This window comes from Epinephelus fuscoguttatus, linkage group LG3 (genome assembly GCF_011397635.1).
Source record: "Epinephelus fuscoguttatus linkage group LG3, E.fuscoguttatus.final_Chr_v1".
Taxonomy (NCBI): domain Eukaryota; kingdom Metazoa; phylum Chordata; class Actinopteri; order Perciformes; family Serranidae; genus Epinephelus; species Epinephelus fuscoguttatus.
Window position 1 is genome coordinate 28,682,392 of NC_064754.1, and position 24,193 is coordinate 28,706,584.

The following is a 24,193-nucleotide window of genomic DNA, read 5'->3' on the forward strand; positions in this document are numbered from 1 at the left end:
TTTGCAAAGTAAGTTGTGACCATAAGTATACAATGAATCATAATGTAGCAGAGTAAAAAGTTTATTTTTCCCCTTGAAATGCAGTAAAGTATAAAGTAATATCCAAAGGAAATACTCAAGCAAAGTACCTCACATTTGCACTCAAGTACAGTGCTTGAGTAAATGTACTTTCCACCAATTAATGAGTTTTGCTTTCTTTTTACCATGGATAAAAATAATGTCAAGACAAAGTGTTAATACGGGGAGTTACATGATAAATATACGTTCATTGTTGCATGTATATTTCAGACCCACGGTGTATCTTCTCAGCCAATGATAGTGCAGAATGGCTGACAAAAAACTTTGGTGTCTTCTCGAGAGTTCCCTCCATCACTGACTTCTACAGGCTCAACCCAGACTTTTCTGGAGTAAGTCTGGACAACCTGACAAGCTAAAAAGCGTCATCTAAAACTCACTTTCTGAAGATTTTACATTATTGTTTTTAATTTCTTCTCGTCTAATGTTTCCTGTCCAGCTGGAAGTTCTTCACCTCTTGTCTCCAAGGCAAATAGCAGAGATGCTGCTGTTGCCTCTTCCTACTCCACCTGAGAAAGACGTTGTTATCAACCAAATATTTGACTTCCTATTGGAGTCTCCTAGAGAGAGGGGACTTCTGGAAGTCCTGGGAGAACTGGCCTATCTCGCCCATGGGGTAAAAGCTTTGTAATGATTCGCAACTTTAACGCTTTTGTAAATAAAAGTAACTGTCTTGGAGGATTAAATGTAAAATATTCAATTTGCCAGGTCACCATAAACTGCAGTGTCTACAACCAGATGTGAGTATTTTTAGATGCTTTTAACAATTTACACCTAAGTTGGTAATTACTTTCATTTTTATGTGTCAAACGCAGGTCAAATTGCTGCATTGCATGATGCTAATTGTTGGAAATGACTCATTACTTGAGAGTTAGATAAGTATGAAAGTGTAATGCCTTTACTTTGAGACAAAGAAATCTCATTTTTCTGAATTAACAGGACAATAATCTCATATATTCAGAAAAACAACAATTAACAAGATCATGGTCTGTTTTTTCTATAAAAACTTATCTCGGGGTGCCCTGGTAGCTCACTGGGTAGAGTACATACCATTAAGGCTGAGTCCTTACCGCAGCAGCTCGGGTTTAAGTCTGGCTTTGGCCCTTCGCTCTCTTTCCCCTTTTAAATCTTTGTCTATCACAATCTCAGTGGCGCAAAAAAATGGCAAAAAAAGATACCTAAAACAAAAACCCTTATCTAATAATTATGAGATTATATTCTTGTTAATTTCGAAAAACAGAATTGACTGCTTTATGCTTCCAGAGATAAGATAGGATAAAATATGACCTTATCCTGAGGGAAATTGTTTTGTTTATATATATTTTTTTCATTTGTGTGTCAGTTCTGAAAGATTCTACAGAGCCCTACCAAATCTGCCATTAGACCTGGAACCAGTCATCTGGCATATTTTTAATGAACTGACATACTTTACACCAGAAGGTCAGTCTCTTTCTCACACATACAGGATGACCATAAACACAAAGTCACAAATACCTCCTGTATACCTTCTGCCCAGTTGCCAAGATAAGGCCTTGTTTTTAATTTTTAGATTGTATTTTATGTTTTACAAGTGTCATCAGGTGCACACTATAACCGACTGCCTATTTTTATATTTTAATTCGGACAGAGTGTGTGCCGAAGAACTTAACGGTAAGATTTCTTTAAATTGAACTAATTTATTTGTACTTATATTGCAAATTAATCTATTTTAACTGTATTTTGTTTAAATTTTTCTGATGGTTTATTTTATCTGTCATTCACAGTGCCCAGTAACCCAGTACAATGGTAAGAGCTCTTTGACGTTGTAAAGTCTCATTTTAAGTGCTTTTAGAGCTAAAATCATTTGAAATGTTTGTCCTCTTCTGTTTGACAGCTACCAACATCTGCAGAGGAGTTAACAGGTGACCCATTTGTTCTGATTTGTATCCAGAATTACAAATAACAGTTTGATTAGTCTCTCTGCTGACGTGTATTTGCCTTTTTACATGTATTCACAGCTCTGACCTGCACTCCATCTTGAACTCATCAATGGAAGTCCCCTGCAGCTTTCCCTTGGAGACATATGCATGTGCACAGGTGACTAATTTAAATGAGTCAAAGTCAGATAAGAAACACAAGGGTTTATTTCTTGTTGTAGCCCTTAGATGACACACAAGCTAAATTACTATATGACAACTTTCTGTCTCACACATACAGCCGGAGAACTTCACAGCCAATCAGCTGGTGTCTCTTCTGCAGTGCCATCTGCCTGGAGGCAGTAGGCACTCCAAAAGGTTGTGGAAGATGCTCCTGACAAAGCTATCCTTTGTCTTAGACCCAGCTCTGGACATTTTAGCAAACATGGTCAGTGACCCTTTTCAACTCTCTAATGAACATCCTTAAAGCTATAGTGCGTAACTTCTGTTGCCTCCCAGCGGAAAATGCGTTATTACAGCTAATAAGCCGGTGGCACTTCCATGTACACAGAGTAACACTCGCCAGTCGCCACACACCGTACACAGAGTAACACTTGCCTTGCCTGTCTCGGCCGCTTCTCCGCCATGTTGCTTTTTCTTTCTACCTGCGCTCTACCTCTTGCTATGACACTCTCCGCTCTTCCTCCCCCTCCCTTCTTGTTGTGAGGAAGCATTTCCTGTGCGCCAGCGCGGGAATGTCGCCGGTCGACACGCAAACTAAAAATGATATATACTATAAAATACCACGAGATGTTAGAGGAGCCGATCGGCTTAATCAGCATTGTGTCATCTCCTGTAGTAGTGGCTTGGGTGAAAAGGACTTTTACGGGCCTGTAGAAGTTACGCACTACAGCTTTAACTTCTTTTCAAGATTGTCAATGGCAGTAACTAATGTACCGGTCCAGAAAGCACGACGCAGTTTAAAGGATATTAAGTAAGGGTAATTAATAGAATGTATTCCTAACACTGCTGCCTACCATGCGTCTTAGTTTTAACTGGATTTAGGAGCATGAAATCACTTGACATCCAGTCTTTCACAGAGAACAAGAAGGCCTCTAATGATTTGGGAATGATCATCTGCCTTTACAGGCACATACAGCTGAATGTCATCAGCATAGTAGTGAAATATTAATCCAATGACTTGTGTAATTTGGTAAAATATAAACATGAAGTTAGAAAAGCAGAGGACCAAGAACAGAGCCCTGAGGTACTCTTCATTTCACATCAGAAAATATTGATCTTGTATTATTAAGGAAACATGGGTATACAGTGATCATCTATAATGATATGATCAATTGATCTTTCCCACAGTCCTTTGTTATTCCATCTGGGTCTGTGGTTTTGGATGTGATTGGAGAGATCAGAGTGTCAGTATGGACTGAGGAGCAGTTGATGAATAGCAGTGTCATAAGAGAGTGGTTCTCCGGCCGTCTGAGTGGTCTCCTTCCGTCTGCATCACCAGTTTTTCTGCGCTGTCTGAGCAGCAGGAACCTCAGCTGTTATGCATACCAGCAAATGTAAGTGTTTTGAACTTGCATTATTGATCCTCTTACGACAATCGTGTTATTGTTACGTGTTTCACACTTCATGTTTATATCTGCTTTGCTCCTTTTGGCTTAAGATGTAAATAGTCATCGTAGAGCCTACGAGTTAGGTTATGGCTTCTCCTCTGATGTCACTGTCAGAGCAAAGTGTATTTATTTTTGCCTCATTGACGATAAGGAACAGAGTAGTGTTTCTGTTTTTCATCCACCACAATTTTATTGTCTTTTAGTGTCTGATGAGAGTTACAGCCTCACAATTTTACACCAATTAATCAATGGAATATTTCTCATTCTGTCCTTGATTTTATTACCAGACTTCGGGAATTTTTCCCCCTCTTTGATTATGAGGCCAACTATCTTCAAAAGTATGAGGTCCTCAGAAATTTCGTCCTCCGTTTCCTGTCACAGCCACACTCAGGTACTCTCTGCACAATCTGAATATCTTTAAAACATTAATATGAAAAAATATGTTGGCATTTACTGATATCTCTTTATGCTCCTGACTCGGTCCAGGTCCAGGCTGTGTGTCTTTCTCCAACAACAGCGCAGAGTGGCTCATGAAGAATCTGGGTCCATTTTCACAGTTTCTGTCCCTCCAAGAAGTGCTTCAGCTCAACCCCAACTTTAACCCTGTAAGATTCAGTTACTGCTGACATCAGTTATGTAATTTTTTCTCAGCAGAGGTAAACATTTTTTTTTGTTCCCTTCCCACCTTGCAGCTAGAGGTCCTACAACTTCTGACTCCAGAGCAGACTGCAGAGCTGCTCGTATTGAATTATCCTAACTCTCCAGAGAAAGACGTCATAATAGATATGATCTTTGATCACCTGACTAACTCTCCTGATGAGATGAACCTTCAGTACTTCCTACTTGCCCTCTGGGCAATCCACAACCAGGTACAAAGATGAGCTCTCTTTATTCAGATTGACACTTTGCACTGCTTGTTGAAGGTAATAATCTTTGTTTGTTGTATGTTGTATCTGAAGGGAAACCTTTCCTGCTCATCATACAAAACACTGTGAGTTCATATATATATATTTATGTTTTTTTTAAAGTGATTATTCATAAATAATGCTATGAAACATAAGATAATGATGTTAATCCCACATGCTGCTGTTCTAGGATTACCAGAATGGATTTGATTATGCCTACAGTTTCTCTTCAAACAGCATCAATCATTGCATACACTAAGATGGAGTTATCCAAATACATACCACCAGGTGAGAAGCACAGTCCATAGAATATTGTTAACATCTAGAATATAACAATAATATAAGACTTTTACCTTGAGTAGCTTTAAATTGGAAACCATCACTGAGATTTGATTTTGTGGCTGCACCATTTAATCAAATGGACATATTCTCATCTTAGGCATTCAAGATGGTAATGATTTAAAGGAGCAGTGTGTAAGATTTAGGGGGATTTTGTGGCTGCTAGCAGTGAGGATTGCTGATTACAACCAGCTGGAAAATGCCGGAACTTAAATTAGGAGACGAATTATCAACAGGAGTCTCCTCCTTTTCAAAACAGACAATGTGATTAAAACATTTAATAAAGCAGTTTCACGTTACAAATCAGTGTTTCTCCTACCCTGTTCTGCACATCACAAACAAGCAGCTTGTCCAGTACCTGCTGATGTGTGCTCGCTTATATTCTCTAATAACTTAAGAGGAGCAATATTATTCGCAGAGGTCTCTTCCTCATCAAAACGTTGGACCCGGTGATTTTAACTGGTAAAAACACTGAATAAGGCAGTTTCACGTTAAAAATGAGTGCCTTTCCGTACTCTCGTGATAGAGGAGCTGATAGTGGCCAATGTAAAAATGCATATGGCTGTATCTAAATGGCTCATTCTAAGGTAATGAAAACACGATTTTTATTTTGAGGTGATTATACGCTAAAGAAAACTTTTTATCATATTATATTCCACCTCTGCCAATATATTCCCCTTAGTCCTACACACTGTACTTTTAAATACCCTTTAATATCTCGTGGCTATATAGTCATAGTAACAGTTAAAAATCTATCTATACAGTTCAGCCATTAAAGTCTTCATCAGTGCCCTTAAAGCCTGATGAGAGCCTTATTAGCTGAAACATCTAGGCATATTTTTAACTGCTGTTTCTACTTAACAACCATGAGATATTTAAGCCTTTTTAAATAATTACCCTCTTGAGTGCCTCAGATTTCTGCAAAAAAAAAAAGTTTATTAATAAAAACACCAGTGGAAAAACATGTCTGCTGAGAATAAAATGAAGTTAACAGCTGATTCCTGTGGATTCCTCACATATAGAGAGGAGCAAGACTTAAATGGAGAGTATGGTATTGTAGCAGTGACTGAGTGATAAATAAAGGAGACAGCAATTCCTTAAAGCAGCTATAATCTGTATTTTTTGTATCCAAGTTATTTTTATCTTACCGGAACATGTTGTTGTTATAATCAGGATGTAAACTTATTGTTGAAATGAGCATTTTAATCATTTCTAAGCTATACCATGAACTCATATGCATTTAATTTTGTTTTAGGTTGCATCATATACAGCGGAGAGGTAACTGAATTTGATTTCTGTATATTGTTAGTCTCATTATTTTCTTGAGATAGAAGACTTATAACCATCTTAATCTTTTCTCTCCCAAGTGCAATGTTACCATGACAAACGGTAAGATGTCTCACAGCTTTAAAAGTTCATAAATTAGATATTTAAATGTTAATAATCACCATTAATATATGTATTGCTATTTTTTTTCAGAAACAGACATTTGTGTTGGAGTGAACAGGTGGGATTTATAAAACACTACCCCTTTTTCTAAATATATACATATATCTTACTTTGAGCTTGTGTAAACATTTTGTGTTAATATACAGTCAGTCAATGTTTGATCATTTTTTTGCTTTGAAACCACAGCACAATGCTGCAGCTCCGCCTCCACAACGGACAGATGAACGGAAGTTTCTGTGACTTTGCTGTTGAGGAATTTGCTTGTGCTTCGGTAAGGCGTCAAAACATCTCTAGTGGTGGAACGTAACTGAGTATATACATTTACCCAAGTACTGTGCTTATGTACAGTTTGGATGTACTTACACTTAAGTATTTTCATTATATGCAACATTATACTTCTACTCCACTACATTTCAGGAGGAAAATTTTACTTTTTTGCCCACGACATTTATTTGACACATTACTAGTTACTTTTCACATAAGAAAACATGATATGCGTATATGATATTATGCAGTACTATACTAATAATCTATCCAGTAGTATAAAGCATATCTACAATTGGCTTCACATTAATGAACTACAACATTAAAATACTCCTATTTGAATTTGTTAATGATTAAAACAATAATAATATTTTATGATATGACACACTCTTATTCCACACACTGAGTACTTTTACTGAAGATACTTTCAAGATATACCATGCAGGATTTTCTAGAAGAACAGAAGTAATCCCTCTCAATCATCAGTCATGACCCACTTGAAGCTTTTGGCACTGTATTTATCTGCAGAGACTCTGCCCTCTGCCTGTGCTTTCTTATTTTCTATGTTAGGTATTTTTATGTGTGAATGCCCCCACTCCACTCAGGTGAGGTTAGGGCTTTATAAAAAAAATAGCTAGGTGAAACGCTAAATGAGAGTGAATCTGGGGTTGGCTTTTAGTTAAACTTTAGTCAGAGAGAGTGTTTAGAAACAATAAAGGACAATCCTGCATAGTATTCCTTTAAGTACATTATGACTTCAATTTTATTTATAGAGTCCAATATCACAAACCACAATTTTCTTCTATCTGTTTTGTTGATACTACTTGTGTACTTTTATTTAAGTGAAATGTTGTACTCGCAACTTCTACTTGGAATGGAGTGTTTTCAGAATATGGTATTTCTGCTTTTACTTAACTACAGGATGTGAGTACGTCTTCCACCAATCACTGAACATCTCTGATCAACAACTGTCCCTAAAACCACTGTTGTTTAAAATTGTTTCAGTGTGATCCTCAGTATGTTTTTTGAACTTCCCCCAGTATTCACCTGTTGTCATTCTGCTCTTTCATCACACAGTTGACGGCACTGACAGCAGAACATCTGGCAGCGATACTGGTATGCAATCGCTCCTCCAACTCCAGCGGCTCAAGACCTGTCTGGAAGCTTCTCCTCTCCAAAGCCTCCCATGTTCTGGACGAAGCTCTGGATCTTCTAACCAACATGGTACAAATTGGCAGTACTCCTCATGTTATCATTTTTCTGATCAGCACTAGACACTTGATATTTTTTGTTTCTTGTAGACTCTTGACCCCAGAAATCCGGCAGTGTCAATGATTTTGGAATCTATACAAGAAATCCGTCTGGACACATTTAGCATAGCCAGCCTCAACAATCCCGCTGTCATCCGGCTGTGGTTCAAACACCGGCTTCGCCCATTCCTGCCAGCTGTTACGCCCGAGTTCCTGTCATGTCTCACCACAAAGAGATTGAACTGCAACACCTACCAGCACATGTGAGCAGCAGAAAGCACTTCTCACATTTACCATAACCTCCGACTAGACTGCCTTCATTTCAGTGCATATCTAATTCTCTCTCTTATATTGTCACTTTCTGCATTGACCACATGACCCTGCATTTATTTTCTGAACTCAGGGTGCAGATTTTGAGCCAGCTCCAGCCGCACATGACACTCAAAAGGCAGATTTCTGTCTACACACACTTCATCATGGTTTTCCTGACCAGGAGTAACACCACAGGTAGGTTCTCACTTTTCTGTAAAGATGGAGGGTCAGAGTCTGTAAGTAATTATGTTTATTTAGAATAAAAAAATCACAAATTGTCTCATTACACTTTACAAAGAAAGTTAACAAAGGTTTCATAAATGTTTTGTGCTACAGTGAAAGTATAAGAATAAAAGGTTACAGTGACTTGCAAGGCTGTAACACCACTAATACTATGTTATACACCCGAAAACAGTATTGTTAGATAAGAAATGTGGATAAAGTAACAGTTTCAGCAAATACGATAGCTCTAGTACGGGCATCCCCTGAGGCCTTGCAATGTAAAATGCATACCATATAATCCCATTTGATTCCGACTGGGGCTCTCCTTCCTCTCTCCCTGTACTTACTGTCTCTACTTAAAAATAACTATGAACATCTGTATACCAAATTTACCAAAGGCATCATTGCAATGATGTGCACCTTCTCTTTATATACCAACAGAGCCATCATTCTTCAGTCCACCATATTAGAAATATACCACAGTTGTCAGAGTTTGTTGTACATGATGCAAACATGAAGCATACAGTAAAGTTGAATTTGATGTGTGTTTTCTGTGATTCAGACTCCAGCTGCAGCTCAAATGTTATCAACAGTGGAGAATGGCTGCAGAGGAACTTGGGAGGTTTCTCTGTCCTTGTGTCCTTCCAGGATCTTGAAATGCTCTACTCCAACTTTTCAGCGGTACTTCCTGTTGCATTGTGTCTTCTTGTCATTGTTTGTTTATTTTTATTTTTGTAATGGGTTTTAACCACGTATGTCGTTGCACACACATTTGTCTTTGTGCACATGCAGATGGAAGCTTTGCCACAGCTTACAGTCAGACAGCTGGCAGAGGTGTCCTCCACACCTGGCCAGCTCACCTCTGCTGCCCAGGTTCGCATGGTGATGAGACACATCCCCGACAAATACCTCCCTGCCTTCTTTGATGACTTCTCACCTGCTATTATGGTGAGTGTGCATCAAACACCAGTTTTCATATCAGTATTTTGTCCTTTATTGGTAACAGGACAAAATGTTTTAGTCAGTATGAATCAAATACAGTTTATCTGCTTTGCTTTGGTACATCATAACTCATGAATGATTTAACATGAACTGACATGAGAGAAGCTCCATAACGGAAAAAATGTACATTTGGTTTTACTACATTTCTCACTAAAATGAAGATGGTGGAGTTAAACTGGCAACACCTTTCTAAATTATATTTCTAAAAGCTGCTCTTTGTTGTTTCTTTTAGGGGAAAAAATTGTGTTTAAAACTCTCCGTCTTATTTTTTTTTTGTTCATATTTTTCTGCAGAATCATGAAAGCATGTTCCCCTCTCCAGTGAGGTCAGCCATGTTGCAAGTTGTGTTTGACCGTGCAAACCTCTCAGATCACTCAGTGGGAGATTCAGTTGTGTCGCTGTGGCTTCGGAACCGACTGCGCCCCCTGCTGGTCAACCTGTCGCCGCAGCATGTTGCACCTTTCTTCGCAATATTGGTGGGAAGAAACTGCAGTATTGAGCAGCAGGCGTAAGTTTATGAGGATCAACCTTATGAGTACATTTTACTGGAAATGTTTATTTTTAAATCAGATCCTTTTGGTTTTAGAAAAATGTAATTCATTGAACCACATCATTACAGTCCCCTCTTTGTGATTTCACCAAAATGAAATGCATTCATTTTTATTCTATTTTATTTCTCTTATTTCAGAGTCGGAGACCTGAATTCAACAATCTCCTCTCTGGCCGAAGATACACAGACAGAGATCCACAACCACATCGTTCAATCTCTCAGAGGTAAGGAAAGCACACTGAAAGGATACTGGTAACAGTTTTGGGTGGTAACATGTTACAAAATGATGACACTTGAAATAAATCATCAGGATACCCATTCCATTGCATTAAAGTTACTAATTTAACAGAGTATCTGATGTTTAAACATACTCTAGTTTTGACCACCAGCAGCATTATGTTTTCATGAGTGGGTTCCTGTTTTGTTTGTATCTAATGCATGCACATGAGCATGCTATCAGTTCCTGCCTGTGGTTCAAATGCCTGTATATTCAAACTCATGTCAAAAATATGAGTCATGAAAGTGGTGTAGAATTGTAAAATATATTTTAAATTCAACTTCACACAATTTTCCTCCTAAGATTAGCAATACTACTTCACCCACAAAATGACCATTTATATATCTATTACTGACTGTGTGTTACCTTTAATTCAAGAAGAAACATTTGTTTTTCTCGCATTTCTCAATGGTGAACGGAGAATCCAAAAAAGTCGAAAATTCTTCATGAATTGAAGTAACATCTGTTGAGAAACACTCACAGAACTCGTGCAGTACTTTAGTTTACAAAATATACAAGTCCATAACCTCTTGATTTTTTTAACTTAGTGGATCAAAGTGTGTTTCACAGCCGACCTCTCCCACTCTCCCTCATCCTAGGACCTATACCTCTCCACTGCTACAGCAACCACAGTTTCTACAGTTTCCTGGAGCGCTCATTCATGGGATTCCAGTTCCCCAACCTGACCACCTTCCTGTCCCTCATGCCTCATGACAGGATACATCAGGTACGTGTCCAAAATAACAGAGAGGGTTAAAAGAAGGTTAGTTTGAGTGCCTGGGTTGAACACTGTGAGGAGGATTATTTAATGTCTTTTGCTCCTCTAGCTGGTGAACTCCATCCCTCCATCAGCTCTTGGAGATTTTCTCAGTCGCCCTGATGTTGTCGATAACGATGCAGAGCTGTGTGTAATCTACAACAACTACGTGGAGACACCGATGTTCCTAGAAACCGTATGTACCACACACACACACAAATGTAAACACATACAGGAATATGGGTTTGTATTTCCTTGAGTAACAATGTTACTGTGTGCAAACACTACAGGAGTCTCTACCAGTGGTGGTGCGGCGGCCCACATTGCCTTGCGTCTGGCCTGTGGCGCTCAGCAGCACCGAGAGTTCAGAGGTTGATGCCTGGTTTGACCAACGCCTCTCCAACTACTTGGATTTCCTCACAAAGAGTCTGATCAGCACCAGCCACACACACAACGCCACTTGCCCAGCATTCCAAAAGCTGTATGTGTGGTTTTCACAACACGTAATTCTCCTTTTGTGAAAGTTTTTATGTGTCATGTGATTTTAGGATGTTTTTGAATCACGTGTTTTGGTTTTAGCGTTTCAGTTCTTGGTGAATACAACTACACTGTCGCAGACTTTATGAGACGAGATGTGTTCGACACCATCAGAGCCTACCTCACCTCAGGTCAGTCCACAGTATAACACAAAGCTCGTCTTTGATAACGGGTAATACTCTCCTCCAATCACTAGCACACATTCGCCTACTGAAATTACGTAGCTTAACGCATAAACGTAGCTGGCCAATCAAGAAGTGCCCACCCAAAGAGCCCCCAGTATATATACAGTATCTTACTCCCCCTTCAGTGAGTGGCGAAGGAGCAACAGGGCCCCTTGTCAGAGGGCTCCGCATATGCTAATCGCACTAGGGTTACAATATCATAGCCTTTATTCTGTCACACAGGCTCCACCCGTCACTGCGCTCTAGGTTCAGTGGCTGGAGCCTGATGAATGTACACCCTGTCGTAACATAACATTGACAGGAGCTGTATGCCGGCCTCAGCGTCCTTTACACACAGTATTGTATCCCTAGTTCTATTAGCACAGGCAGAGCCCTCTACCTAGGGACACTGTTGCTACTATGCTGCTCGCTGGAGAGGGTTTGGATGCTAAGACGGTCATAAAGCTCTTATAAATATATATATATATATATATATATATATATATATATATATATACTTTGGGCTCCGCACATATTTGGGTAGACACATTTTATGTCGATTTCAGTGGGCTAGTACGTGCTTGTGAATGGAGGAGACCATTGCCCTTAGAGTCCAGTACAGGGCTATGCCTATGCTAACAGTACTAGGATTACAATATCATAACCTTCAGTAGTGACCAGGTACCAGACTGTAAGCAGCACGTTTTGGAGACGGGCAGCTAGCCTAGCACCGGCTAATGTGGGGTCACCTACTTTCTCTGATAAATTAAGTTCCAGATGTTTAGGAAGTTTTCAAGGGCAGCCGAATTATCCGCAGAGGTCTCTGTCTCTTCAAAAAAAAACAGCCCGTTGATTAAAACTGATAAAACTACTGACTAAAACAGTTTCAGATTAAACATAGGTGTTTTTCCAATGCTCTTGTCACAGACTAACTACGGTAGCTGACACAAAACAAGTACATGACTCTATCTAGAGCCAGTGTTTGATTTGTCCGTTCTGGACTACTGTAGAAACATTGCAGTGCAACATGGCAGTATCTGTAGACGAGGACCTATCCTATATCTGCCAATATATCCCCCCTAAATCCCACACACTGGACCTTTAGGTATTTCACAGTTGTCAGGAGAACAAAATGGTCCATGCTGAAAAGAGTCAGTCTCATTATATCTCAAAAATGTTTGTATTTTTCTTTGTTTATCTCTCAGTGAAATCCTCCATGTAAATTTTTGTAATTTGTCATTGTAGCAACGGAGGCAAGGTGTTACAACTCCAGTGATCCAGAACTAAACTCCACAGCCTGGTTTGCTGAGTACATCGGCCCATTCATGCCTTTCCTCACTCTGGAAGATCTTCTTATGTTTGGACCTGAGCAGGTACTAAACCAAATTTATGTCGTTTTTAAACTGCAGCTCAGGTTTTGTTAACTGGGATCAAAATGAAGTTGAAGATAGATGGATTAATGATGTACAGACTGCCTTTTTAGTGTTTATACCGCCTCTCTGTCCTCTTCTACAGGATATCCAGGTGTTCACAGTAAACCCTCTGAACATCGCCCTCTTCAACCACTCTGCTTTACCTCTCAACCTCACCGAGTACTACACCATGCTCCTTTATCAACAGGACAGCAACTTCAACCCCTTACTGTGAGTTGAAACAGCCACAAACCCTTGTACTCATTTAATATATACTACTAGTGCCACTGCTGGCCAGAACTGTACAATAATAGTTTGTATACTGTATACTGTATATTACGTTACAGCATCAAGTGGAGGGGACACACTGGTCTCTACAGTCTCACATGCTGAGCCAATTTAGTTGATGCCTTTGCTGATTTTAAGACAATATTTGGCTTGTTTTCCCATTAAGGTAGGCTCTTAAATTAGTATTATTTGTAGGAGTAGCAGTTGTACTATTATTAAGTAAATATTAATTGTTTAGTTTCACTTCGGCATCCCCCTCATATAACAATACTCACAACACAGAGACCAGGCCTGAGTGCTCTCTGAGGTATGTGTGTGTGTGTGTGTGAGAGAGAGAGAGAGAGAGAGAGAGAGAGAGAGGGAGGAGAAGGTGGAACATTGGCTATTGGACGCAGTGTTATTGTAAGTTGTTAAAGAGTTACTTTTTGACCTGCCCACCTGAACCACTATCTCTGGTCCAGACTTTGGCTCAGCCGTGCTTGCTTTCCACAGTTGTGATATGACTTTCGGCCCGATTCATTGTGGACAATTTACAGAATACTGAGAGGGAACTGAAATTTTGGTCAATGAGGGCAAGACAGGGAGACAAAGTGAGAGAGCTGCATGACATATTGCATCTCTGCTTTTTGCAGATGATGTGGTTCTGTTGGCTTCATCACACTATGCCCTTGAACGTGCATGAGTGTGAAGTGGTAGGGATGAGTGTCCTCCCAAGTCTAAGGCCATGGTTCCCTGCTTGAAAGTGGTGGCTTGTCCACTGGGAGAGAGTTACTGCCCCAAGTGAAGGAGTTCAAGTATCTCGATGTCTTGTTCATGAGTGAAGGTAAATATAGAGCATGAGATGGATAGGCTGTTTGGCGCAGCATCTGCAGTGATGTGGGCACTGCGGCGGACTATTGTGGTAAAGAGAGAGCTGAGCCAGAAGGCAAAGCTTTTGATTTAATGGTCCATCTACGTCCCGACCCTCACCTATGGTCATGAGCTTTGAGTAATGAAAGAAAGATCGTGGATACAAGTTGCTGTAATGAGTTTGCTCTGTAGGGTGGCTGGGCTCAGCCTTAGAGATTGGATGAGGAGCTCAGACATCCAGAGAGGACTGCTCCTTCATGTAGAAAGAGTCCAGTTGAGGTGGTTCAGGCATCTGATCGGGATATCCCTGGAGGCCCTGGGGCAGAACCAGAACACGCTGGAGGGATTAAATATCTCATCTGGCCGGGGAACGCCTCGGGGTCCTCCAGGAGGAACTGGAAATTGTTGCTGGGGAGAGGGACATCTGGAAAACTTTGCTCAGTATGCTGCCCCTGCGACCTGGCCCAAAAAACAAGGATGGATGGATGGATTGATATTGCCTGCAGTGTTCTAATGGTGCCTATTGTAGTTGTGCTTCATCTTAAATTCAAATAGTTTATCACTGATTATGATTTTTGATCATTAGCTGTTCTGGTGCTGCCTCCAGCACTTAATACCTACGTAGAGTGTGTGATTTGTGTGTACTTAGTGATGGCGCTGCATATACATGGTGATACTATATGTGTGTAAACCGATTCTTCTCTCTCTGCAGACTTCCTCTGTTGATGCGGTGTGACGCTCCCGGTCCAGCTTTCAGCCAGCTGACAAAAGATGAAAGTATGGTAGTTCTGCACAACCTGACCACTCTCTGTACAGATCTGGACCCACAGGTAATAAACACACACAAAAACACACATACATTAGCCAGTGTAGTTTCCTGGTGAGGCGTACATTTTTCACAAACAGACGGCAACTGATCAAGTTTTTACGTTTTTCCTCTGCAGGTTTCTGCAGCTTTGGCGGGTAACCTCGGTGACAGCATTGATGCTGAGGCCATTTCTGCCCTTGGTAATGAAAGCACCGGCATGTCTACTGGTCAGATCAAGACAATAAAGCCTCAGGACCTGCTTAATGCCCTCACCACTCTCAGCACTGTGATGGGCTGGAATGAAGGTCAAGCCAAGGCCATTGTCCAGTCTCTGATGTCTTCAGGGGGTTTGGAGGTAGCTGCTTTCTGTCAGTCTGTCTGTCGTTGTATGTTTTATTGATTTCAGAGTAGATTTAAGTTGTGTCTGTGAGCACACCAGTCAGAATAAAGCTGCCACATCTGTCTCCTATCCTTGTCCTTCCCTCCAGATCAACAGCACGGCAACCTTGTTCATGCTGGGCTCCCTTGTTGTGGGTATACCTGCGAAAACATTTACCAGCATCAGTGGCTCTGAGCTGATTACTGCATCCAAAGATGCTTCATTTCTGGAACACATAACAGCTGCTCCACAGATCGTCCAGCAAACTTTTGTTACTCAGGTATGACGGCTTAATTTTTATGTTACAGGATTTTATATATGTGGTTCAAATACACAGGTAAATAGAGTCCACGTTGACAAATACCAAACTCACGGTTTAGCTTGGTTTGCCTTTTCTAAGCCTCAGCTGAGTACTAACTGATGCTACAACTTTAGACCACACACAAAAGTCACGTCATGACTTGTTGGATTAATTTGGGTGAAGGTGGAGTATTTCAACACTAACTTAACACCTCCTGAAATTTGCATTTCTGCTTACCTCTAGTGGTTTAACCTCTCACTGTGCTCCAGGGAGTAAAAGTGGACTTGAAGACACTATGACATCCCTGTTGGGTGGGGTCAAAGGTGAAACACACATTTAACCTGCCTTTCACATGCTCACCTAGATCATATCGGTGAACAGCAGCAGTGAGGTGATCATACAGAACGTTCCAGATGAAATGGCCACTCAGATCCCTCGTGCTCTGCTGCTGGGCCTCTCAAATAAGGGCAGCGTTATTGGCGAACTTAACAAGAAGAAATGGAAACGGCAGCAGGTGAGGAGGATGCAACACTAAAACACACACTTTTGCACTGAACGCACTTGCTGTACAGCATGTCGTTACACACTTCTTTTTTTTCATAGGTTGAGTTGTTCTTTGAGGTAATAGCTGTAGAATCTGCAACCACAACACTTGGGAGTCCAAACAGGTAGGTTTTGAAGGAGCTTTCACTAAAACAAAAGTTTATACAGCAACTGTCCTGCAACTGGGTTTCAGTTTGTACATAACAAACTTTGTGTGTGTGTGCGTGCATGTGTGTGTGTGTGTGTGTGTGTGTGTGTGTGTGTGTGTGTGTAGTTTGTCATCCTCTGTGCTGCAAGGGTTCACGTGCACTGGAGTAAGGTCTATTCAAACAGTGCAGATCAAGAGGCTGATTAAAGCCTGTCGGAGAACGGGCAGCAACAAAGTCAGACTAGTGGAGACCCAGGTGAGTGTGTGTGTGTGTGTGAATGTGTGTGAGTGTGTGTGAGTGTGTGTGTGTGTGTGTGTGTGTGTGTGTGTTTGTGTAAGTGTAGTTCATCGCTACATTTCTTAATAGAATAATTGAAATGCAGTTAAAACAACATGTCTATGTTACACTGTTGTAGCCTCAACATTTGGTTCTTCACCTCCACATCTTTCCACCTAAAAATCACGGCTTAGTGAAACTACAGTACAAAGGAGATACTATATACAGAATTTATAACAGCTTCTCACCAACAGTTGACCTGCATGTTCAACTACATTAAAGGAGACCCAGATGCCATCAACTTCAGCCTCTATCCTCACGATATGCTGCTGTACTATGAGTGAGTTTGGACTAAAGATAGAAACAGATATTTTGTTGTAATAACGTCAGATCAGTGTGTGTTAGTTACTGTCTCTCTGTGTCTTTACAGTTACTCTCTGGTGCCACAGGCCAACTGCAGGTCCTATTTTCAACAGCTGGCAGAAGCAGACTTCTCTGTTTTCTCCTCTGATCTCAGCTACATACGGGTTAATCTGTTTACTAATGCACGGAGTTGCCTGGTGAGTCCCAGAAGAACGAACAACACAAACATCTTGCGCTCCCACGTTCTATGCTGAAAGAGACAAGTAAACTAAATTTAAACTGGCTCTCTCAGAAATCAAATGATGTTGAATAAACTGAACCAATTTTCTGAAGGAAGTTTAAATGGACTGTATGTGAAATTCAGAGCTTATGAGTTGTCTTCATACGCCTGTCAACATGGAGGTGACAGCAGCTAGCAGCTAATGGTGCTTACTCCATAAACAGTGCTAAACAATGGCAACAATGCTGACAAAGCTAACTTTTTTAACTAAAGAGGAACCAGGGTGGGCCCTGCACCTCAGCGACAATGCTCTCTCCATATCAGCGGTAACAGCCGTATGTATGAGTTGAGCTAGCCAGTGGCTAGGCGTAGATTTAAAGGGGGATGTTTGTAATTGTGTAGGCCTATCATCTGTGGGCCAGATGTAAAGCTTGAGTGACCCTGCACTAAAATGATCAGCTTTTCTGTATTTATCTGTCAGCTGTAATTGGTTTTTTAACATGACTCTTGTCTGACTGCTGAGTGTGGCCTCCTCCTGTGTCTGTCCTTTCAAATTAAATTCCCACACAGCCCAGTCATATTGGATTTGATTTATTTTGACAAGGTGCAGCTCCTAATAGAAGTTCACGCTCGCTTTTCTTCTTTTTTTTCTGCAACCAAGTGACCAATGAAATCTTGAGGACTAATAACTTTCTGTTCGAGTTAACGTTTGGTTGTACAGAAAAGGCACAAATTTGGTGCACAAAAATTCACCAGGATGTAGGAAATAAAGTGTTTGATGCTCAACATTTCCTGGCGGAAGACGCCTAAACCCCTTAACCTTTCTGTTTCAATTTTGAAACAAAACCTACACCCGGCAGGACCGGCTTACCACACAACAAACCACAGAGACGCTCTGATTACAACACACACAGATCGAGCGTGGCTTAGTTCTCTGTTGTCTGTCAGTGGAAACACATGGATCATTTAGGTATAATTTCAGTGAAGACTAAAGAGCATCAACAAGAGCACCACTGAAGTCAAGTTAATAATTTTGGTAAAGAAATCAGTCTCCAAGACAGTTTTTTCACATACAAAGAAAATGTTGTTGGGATCATTTCACTGACTTTTAAATGTCTGATTTTATTTTCAGTTTTTGTGCTCCAATCTGATGACTCCCGAATTAGTCCAGGATTTCATACACAAGGTGCCTGATCCAAGGCACTTCAGAAAGGCACTTTTTAAGACATTATTATTCTATTGATATGTTGGATTAAGACTGAACCCCTGATTTAGATTGTACCCTGACCATTTTAAACTATTATAAAAAAAAAAGATAAAATATCAGAGTGCACATTACAGTGTAAAAGCACAACTTTGAGTGTCATCAGTCTTAATGTAAATCTAAATTCAGGTGCTTTGCACATCTGTTCTTTTAATATTCCAATCTGTGGGGTGTTGGTGGCTTAGTGGATAGAGCAGGCGCCCCATGTACAAGCCTGTTGCTGCAGCGGCCCAGGTTCGACTCCAGCCTGTGGCCCTTTGCTGCATGTCATTCCCTCTCTCTCTCCCCCCTTCACACTTGGCTTTCCTATCAGTTAAAGGCAAAAATGCCCCAAAAAATATCTTTAAAAAAAATACTCCAATCTGTAATTAATTTCTATTCTTAATCTCTTTATTTTCTAAGGGCATAACGACCACGAATTTGACTGAGGATAACATATCAGTCCTGGGAAACATGTGCTGCACTTTGGATTCGTCCTACATCGAGAACTCTCACCCATCCATTCTGGAAAAACTCAAAAACTGCCAGGATCTCACCAGTGCTCAAGCAGCAGCTGTTGAAGCTCTGCTGCAGAGCGGGACAACACAGTACGGGTACGACAACAGCAGCAATACATCTAGTTTCAGTTTTTTTAAAACATCATTAAACCTCTTTATTGTGTCTCTATAGTATCAGCAGATTTATTTTTTACCAGCAGCTTTAAAAATCCCCCCATTTTCTTCTGTCTTTACAAAAAACTAAAACTTTAATCTGAATGTCTGTTTGATACCCTCTTTCTATGCCCTTTATTTTTAAATAATCAGAGCTCCGTCAACATGGGACGAAAATACACTGAAGGACCTTGGGATGTTACCGCTGTATTTGACTTCGAGCTTCTATGATAACTTTGAAAAAGTGAGTAACAAACATATGAATAAATGCGTCTAGCAGAAAAGGTGACTGCATTTCCTTTTGTCTGTGGCATTACATCACCCGTTTGGTGCTGGATTGAGGTCGGTGATGTTTGGTGTTGTGTTTTGCGAGCAGAGAACAAAGCGGAGATTCTTGAGGTATTTCCTCAGAGTTCTTAGGAGCCAAGGAGTGAGCAGACAGAAGAAGAGGAATCTGAAGAGACAAATAAGAAAGTCCATTAGAAAGAAGTCAAAGCGATCCATCGGTGAGTCTCCTTCCATTATTTGCTATTTACTATTTATGAATTTACTATTTTAACTGTTTTGTTTCCTTGTGTTTTAGAAAATGAGTGCACTGTAGGAATAATCACCCAGGTGACCATCAGCGATGAAACGTTCCCTTTCGACTATGATGACATAACCCAGTTCAACTGCTGCCTCAGCGCCTCAACCGTTAAAGACAGCTTGGATGCCATCACCCAAAAGGTGGACCAGGAAGAATACCTCCGGATTGTTCTCAGCAAGTTGCGAGAGGTGGGTGACAGGAGGATGTGATTGGTTTATAAATTAATTTAAAAAGGGAACACCACCTAAATTAAGAATTACAGTATTTTATTTCTGTGGCCTAGGAAAGTTAATTCAGTATTTGTGAACATGAGCTGCTCTCTATCAAAGCCAGAAACCAGTCTCAAACTTGTGATGTCATCAAGTATAAATTCTGGAGCTGCTTCGTATACAATGAATGGGTGGCTGATGTCTTGGACCAACAGAATATTTGTTTTTCTTTTTTACACCCAAATTAGCTTTAACTTGTGTTTCAGCTCTGAAACAGAAAATGTACCCAAATATGTAGACCAGTCTCCTGGCTGCTGTCAGTGTCATCTATACCATCTTTCAGCTCCAGATTTTTTGCATTCTAGTTTTTAGAGTTGTTTATCTTTACTAATATTTTTTGACTGCCTTAGACTGTAGGAACAACATCTTTGAATTTTAAAAATGGGAATAGTTCCCCTTTAAGCCCAGCGATAAAAGTTCAGGATTGTTTGTGCTGGTGATTTTGATTCATTTTATTAATAGGGCAAAAGAACATATTTTTCCTACAGTGCTTTACAGATAGAGATCACAATTACAGTCTGATAAAAATGCAAAAATAATGATGACACCTGTAAAGCCAAGTCACGTGTAGAGCTGAAACTGGTTATAAATAATAGTTAAGTTTGGTGTTATATACTGTACATATTATAGAATGTGCCAGGAATGAGTCCCAAAACCTGGAAATGAGTTTACCACTCACAGTTCCCTCATCTCAGGGTCATTGGGTTTTTTGAATGGGTTTTTGGTTAGATACCTAAAGTAATGTTTGTGGTTAACATAATTTTAAGAGACTTATGTTTTGTTCTATGACATAAAATCAGTAAATATCCCACTTGTGAACTTTGAAGCTTCTGTGTCTTAAAAAGAGGAATTGATAGCAAGTGGCTAAATGAGACTACAGAGCGTCATCACGCCATGCTGTGCCAAACATGGCGTTACAGTCTTGTTATGGTGGTGACGTTAGGTCATTCAACCGTAGTGTAGTTGTTTTATAGCCAAATGTTAGCTTTTGACTTCTGGCGATTGCATTTAGGCTGTAAAAATCATGAAAATGGTGATCATATGTGAAGGTTATCTTGCTGAACAAAACATGTAAGTATCATAAACGTTTGTTCGTCACAGATCTTATTTTCTGCAATAATCCAAAATCCAATGGAAACTTCACCATAGGCTTTTTGACGAGGGAACCAGTGTGATGCTAAATTCCATGTCGGCCAAATGAAAACTGTCTGCCTAGAGCACTATACACCATGGCCACTGAGAACTCTGGATTCTGATTGGCTGGAAGGTGTGGATTAACTTTACCCATCATGCACAGGCTTTTTGGCAGTTCGAAATTCCTAGTGAATGCAGCAGTAATAATCTAGCTGGTGGTTTCTGAGGTGGACGGTGTGTCAGAAACCTTTGAAAAGTAATAAAACTACTAACTGTGGCTCACAGGAACGTCTGTATACTTCATGGCTGGATTAATGAGTAACAGTTAGCCAGTCATTAATGTTGAGTGCTGTAGGGGGAAAAAAAACTTAAATTAAGACTTAAATGAGGTTATCAAACAATTAATTGGCAGCCCAGGAACCGTCCAGGGGCCTTGTTGAAGACCCAGGATCTGGAAGTAACGACAGCAATACTTAAGCTTACAAGAAGAGCTTGGTGGTGGTGTTATTTGTGTAACCAACACCACCACCACCACCAACAGAAGTTTAAATAACTTCTCAACAACAACAATGCAAATTTGTGTAGCAGGATGCAGCACTGTTTTCTATTCTGAGATGAACAGCACTCAGCTTATATTTTCTTCTCTTTAGGTTTCAATAATAATACAACAATACAAAAATTCAGAGGCTCAGGAACTACATTTAATGATATGAATATAATTACAAAACTGACAAAATCATATTTAAAGATCTATATACAAAAATCTGGGAGAAAATCTTCATTCATTCATCTTCTAACCGCTTCATCCTCTTGAGGGTCGCGGGGGGGCTGGAGCCTATCCCAGCTGACATCGGGCGAGAGGCAGGGTACATCCTGGACAGGTCGCCAGACTATCGCAGGGCTGACACATAGAGACAAACAACCATTCTGGGAGAAAATCATTTGAGGGAAATATATCAGTGCAAACGCTCCGTTTTTCTCTTTACTTTCTTTGTCTATTTAAAGTTAAAACTCCACAGAGAACTTTAAAAAATGACTTGACTATGACTCTCACACACTTTTAGGCTTATGCTGCCAGCTCTGTCATCCCAGAGGATCAGGTTCAACTTTTAGGCCCAGCGTCCCGTGTGGCTACCACTGATGACATCAACACGTGGACTATCACTCAGATCGACACACTCTCTGCGTTGATGGACTCGTCTAATGGAGAGTGGGACCCGACCCTGGTAAGCAAACAAGCAAAAGAGTGTGGTCTGTGTACATGTGTGCTTGTGTGCTCTCATGAATGAATGTTTCTTCTCTTCATCCAGGCTGCGGCCGTCATCACAAAGTATCTGAGCAACGAAGGAAACACACTGGGCAAAGCTGAGCTCAATGCAATCGGAGGAACCAACCTGTGCTCCCTGGACACCAATGTTTTGAATACCATCTCCCCAGAAAACCTCAAGTAAGAAGTCAGGACTCTGTGTGTGTTTGGATGATTGTTACGCTGGTATTAGTTGGTAAAAAAAAAACTCTCTTTTTGGATTAAGCACATTATTTATTATTTACAATTGAAGAAAATCAATTGTTTCATTAAAGGATGAATTGCATTGCATCCATTTTTAACTTTTGTAGCAAATATGGACGCTGAAAAATTGTAATGAAACATGTAATACTCCCCTGCTTATGTCACACGAGTTAATTAATTTGTCATCCTTTTTTAAAATTTATTTTTGTTTTTTATTTGTTTATTTTTAATTATTTTTTTATGTATTATAAGTGTAGATGTATTTTTAAATTATAATTATGTATATATATTTAAAATTCTTTTTCATTCATTTAATTATTTATTTATTTTTCATTTTTGTCTTTTATTTCCTTTGGCTGGTTTGACTTTCTCTGTTTCTGTGTTGGTGGGTGGGGTTGTTTTCTTGGTTGGTTCTGTGTTTGTTTTTTGATGCGCTGTGCATCTTATTGAATTATCACTAAAAATACCTTGTTTAAAAAAAAAAAAAACACTCTCTCCCAAAAAAGAAAAAAATAGTTTGCTTACAACAAAGTAGAGAAGTAAACTAAACCAAACTAATAAAATCATATTGCATTTATTTGCTGTTCAAGTTAAAGTTAATCGTTTCAAGATCAGACTAAAAACCCAGTAAACAAAGGAAAAAAGAATATAAAGGAAAAACTGGTAGCAGATGTTCTTTAACACAGTTAAGAATTTGTTAAATTTAAAAAATCCCGATAAAATTGAAGCTTTTCAGACAAAAATAACTTGCGATTTTCAAAAAGTAAACTTTTCACCTGCTGGGTTGAGTGTGCAGTTTTCTTGTCTCTTAGAGAAAACAATAGAAAATCACTCACAATCAGACCTTCAACTTCCAGTTTTGACGTATAGTAGGGATAATCTGACACATATGAATGTACTTAAATCATAATAATGGTACTTAAAGTTTCATAAAACATTAAGGGAGTTCCAGTGTGTGGGCACTTGTATGTTCTATTGTTTTTTTTGGCATGCAGCACCTACTGTGCCCACCAAAGGTTTTTTGGACCTGCCCACTCCACTCTGTGTGTTTGTGTCTCCTGCAGAGAAGCTGATGCCCTGACAGTGTCTACCTGCACCGAGGAGAAAAAGAAAGCACTGTTCGAGATCGCCAAACAAGCATTTCCCACAGACACCCGCTCCCGCTCAACTGCCCTTGTTCCTGTCTCCACTTACCAGCTCGTACAACCTTACCTTGGTAGGCAAACAGACCCACACTCGCACGTCCATACTGCATGCAGGAAAACATCATGTGAACAAAAAGTGTTGATGCTGTTCATTTCTTTCCTGGCCTGCAGGTGGCGCAGACTTAGCGTATGTCCAAAATTTGGCAGCCTCCAATATCAGCATGGACATGGCTACCTTTATCGGTCTCATTGAGAACGTTTTACTGGTTAGTGGTGTACGTGTGTGTGTGTGTGTGTGTGTGTGTGTGTGTGTGTGTGTGTGTGTGTGTGAGACTGTATTTTAGTGGGCAGCAATGCCTCAGAGGACTGAAGCAGGCTACATGTAAAGTACAGCAGTTGCTAAACTTGGCCTGCATGC

General features: G+C 40.1%; 1 protein-coding gene across 2 annotated transcripts in view; it reads left to right on the top strand.

The window, feature by feature from the left end:
- LOC125884983 (uncharacterized) overlaps positions 1-24,193 on the top strand; it is a 49,414-nt gene that overhangs the window by 21,959 nt on the left and 3,262 nt on the right. For both annotated transcript variants that reach the window (XM_049570326.1, XM_049570334.1), the window contains exons 16-63: positions 289-407; positions 515-691; positions 784-815; positions 1,418-1,515; positions 1,703-1,725; positions 1,839-1,860; positions 1,949-1,976; positions 2,073-2,151; positions 2,272-2,418; positions 3,342-3,547; positions 3,889-3,992; positions 4,088-4,206; positions 4,294-4,470; positions 4,561-4,592; positions 4,697-4,794; positions 6,101-6,123; positions 6,213-6,234; positions 6,325-6,352; positions 6,481-6,565; positions 7,636-7,782; positions 7,860-8,071; positions 8,212-8,315; positions 8,905-9,023; positions 9,135-9,290; positions 9,638-9,852; positions 10,033-10,118; positions 10,771-10,898; positions 10,999-11,124; positions 11,219-11,409; positions 11,508-11,596; positions 12,875-13,002; positions 13,145-13,272; positions 14,891-15,008; positions 15,123-15,341; positions 15,475-15,645; positions 16,031-16,180; positions 16,270-16,334; positions 16,484-16,613; positions 16,889-16,974; positions 17,065-17,194; positions 18,884-19,074; positions 19,285-19,375; positions 19,508-19,637; positions 19,715-19,905; positions 22,185-22,346; positions 22,431-22,567; positions 23,695-23,846; positions 23,947-24,041. In XM_049570326.1, the coding sequence (XP_049426283.1) occupies positions 289-407; positions 515-691; positions 784-815; positions 1,418-1,515; positions 1,703-1,725; positions 1,839-1,860; positions 1,949-1,976; positions 2,073-2,151; positions 2,272-2,418; positions 3,342-3,547; positions 3,889-3,992; positions 4,088-4,206; positions 4,294-4,470; positions 4,561-4,592; positions 4,697-4,794; positions 6,101-6,123; positions 6,213-6,234; positions 6,325-6,352; positions 6,481-6,565; positions 7,636-7,782; positions 7,860-8,071; positions 8,212-8,315; positions 8,905-9,023; positions 9,135-9,290; positions 9,638-9,852; positions 10,033-10,118; positions 10,771-10,898; positions 10,999-11,124; positions 11,219-11,409; positions 11,508-11,596; positions 12,875-13,002; positions 13,145-13,272; positions 14,891-15,008; positions 15,123-15,341; positions 15,475-15,645; positions 16,031-16,180; positions 16,270-16,334; positions 16,484-16,613; positions 16,889-16,974; positions 17,065-17,194; positions 18,884-19,074; positions 19,285-19,375; positions 19,508-19,637; positions 19,715-19,905; positions 22,185-22,346; positions 22,431-22,567; positions 23,695-23,846; positions 23,947-24,041 (5,666 nt within the window). The remainder of the gene's footprint in view (positions 1-288; positions 408-514; positions 692-783; positions 816-1,417; positions 1,516-1,702; positions 1,726-1,838; positions 1,861-1,948; positions 1,977-2,072; positions 2,152-2,271; positions 2,419-3,341; positions 3,548-3,888; positions 3,993-4,087; positions 4,207-4,293; positions 4,471-4,560; positions 4,593-4,696; positions 4,795-6,100; positions 6,124-6,212; positions 6,235-6,324; positions 6,353-6,480; positions 6,566-7,635; positions 7,783-7,859; positions 8,072-8,211; positions 8,316-8,904; positions 9,024-9,134; positions 9,291-9,637; positions 9,853-10,032; positions 10,119-10,770; positions 10,899-10,998; positions 11,125-11,218; positions 11,410-11,507; positions 11,597-12,874; positions 13,003-13,144; positions 13,273-14,890; positions 15,009-15,122; positions 15,342-15,474; positions 15,646-16,030; positions 16,181-16,269; positions 16,335-16,483; positions 16,614-16,888; positions 16,975-17,064; positions 17,195-18,883; positions 19,075-19,284; positions 19,376-19,507; positions 19,638-19,714; positions 19,906-22,184; positions 22,347-22,430; positions 22,568-23,694; positions 23,847-23,946; positions 24,042-24,193) is intronic.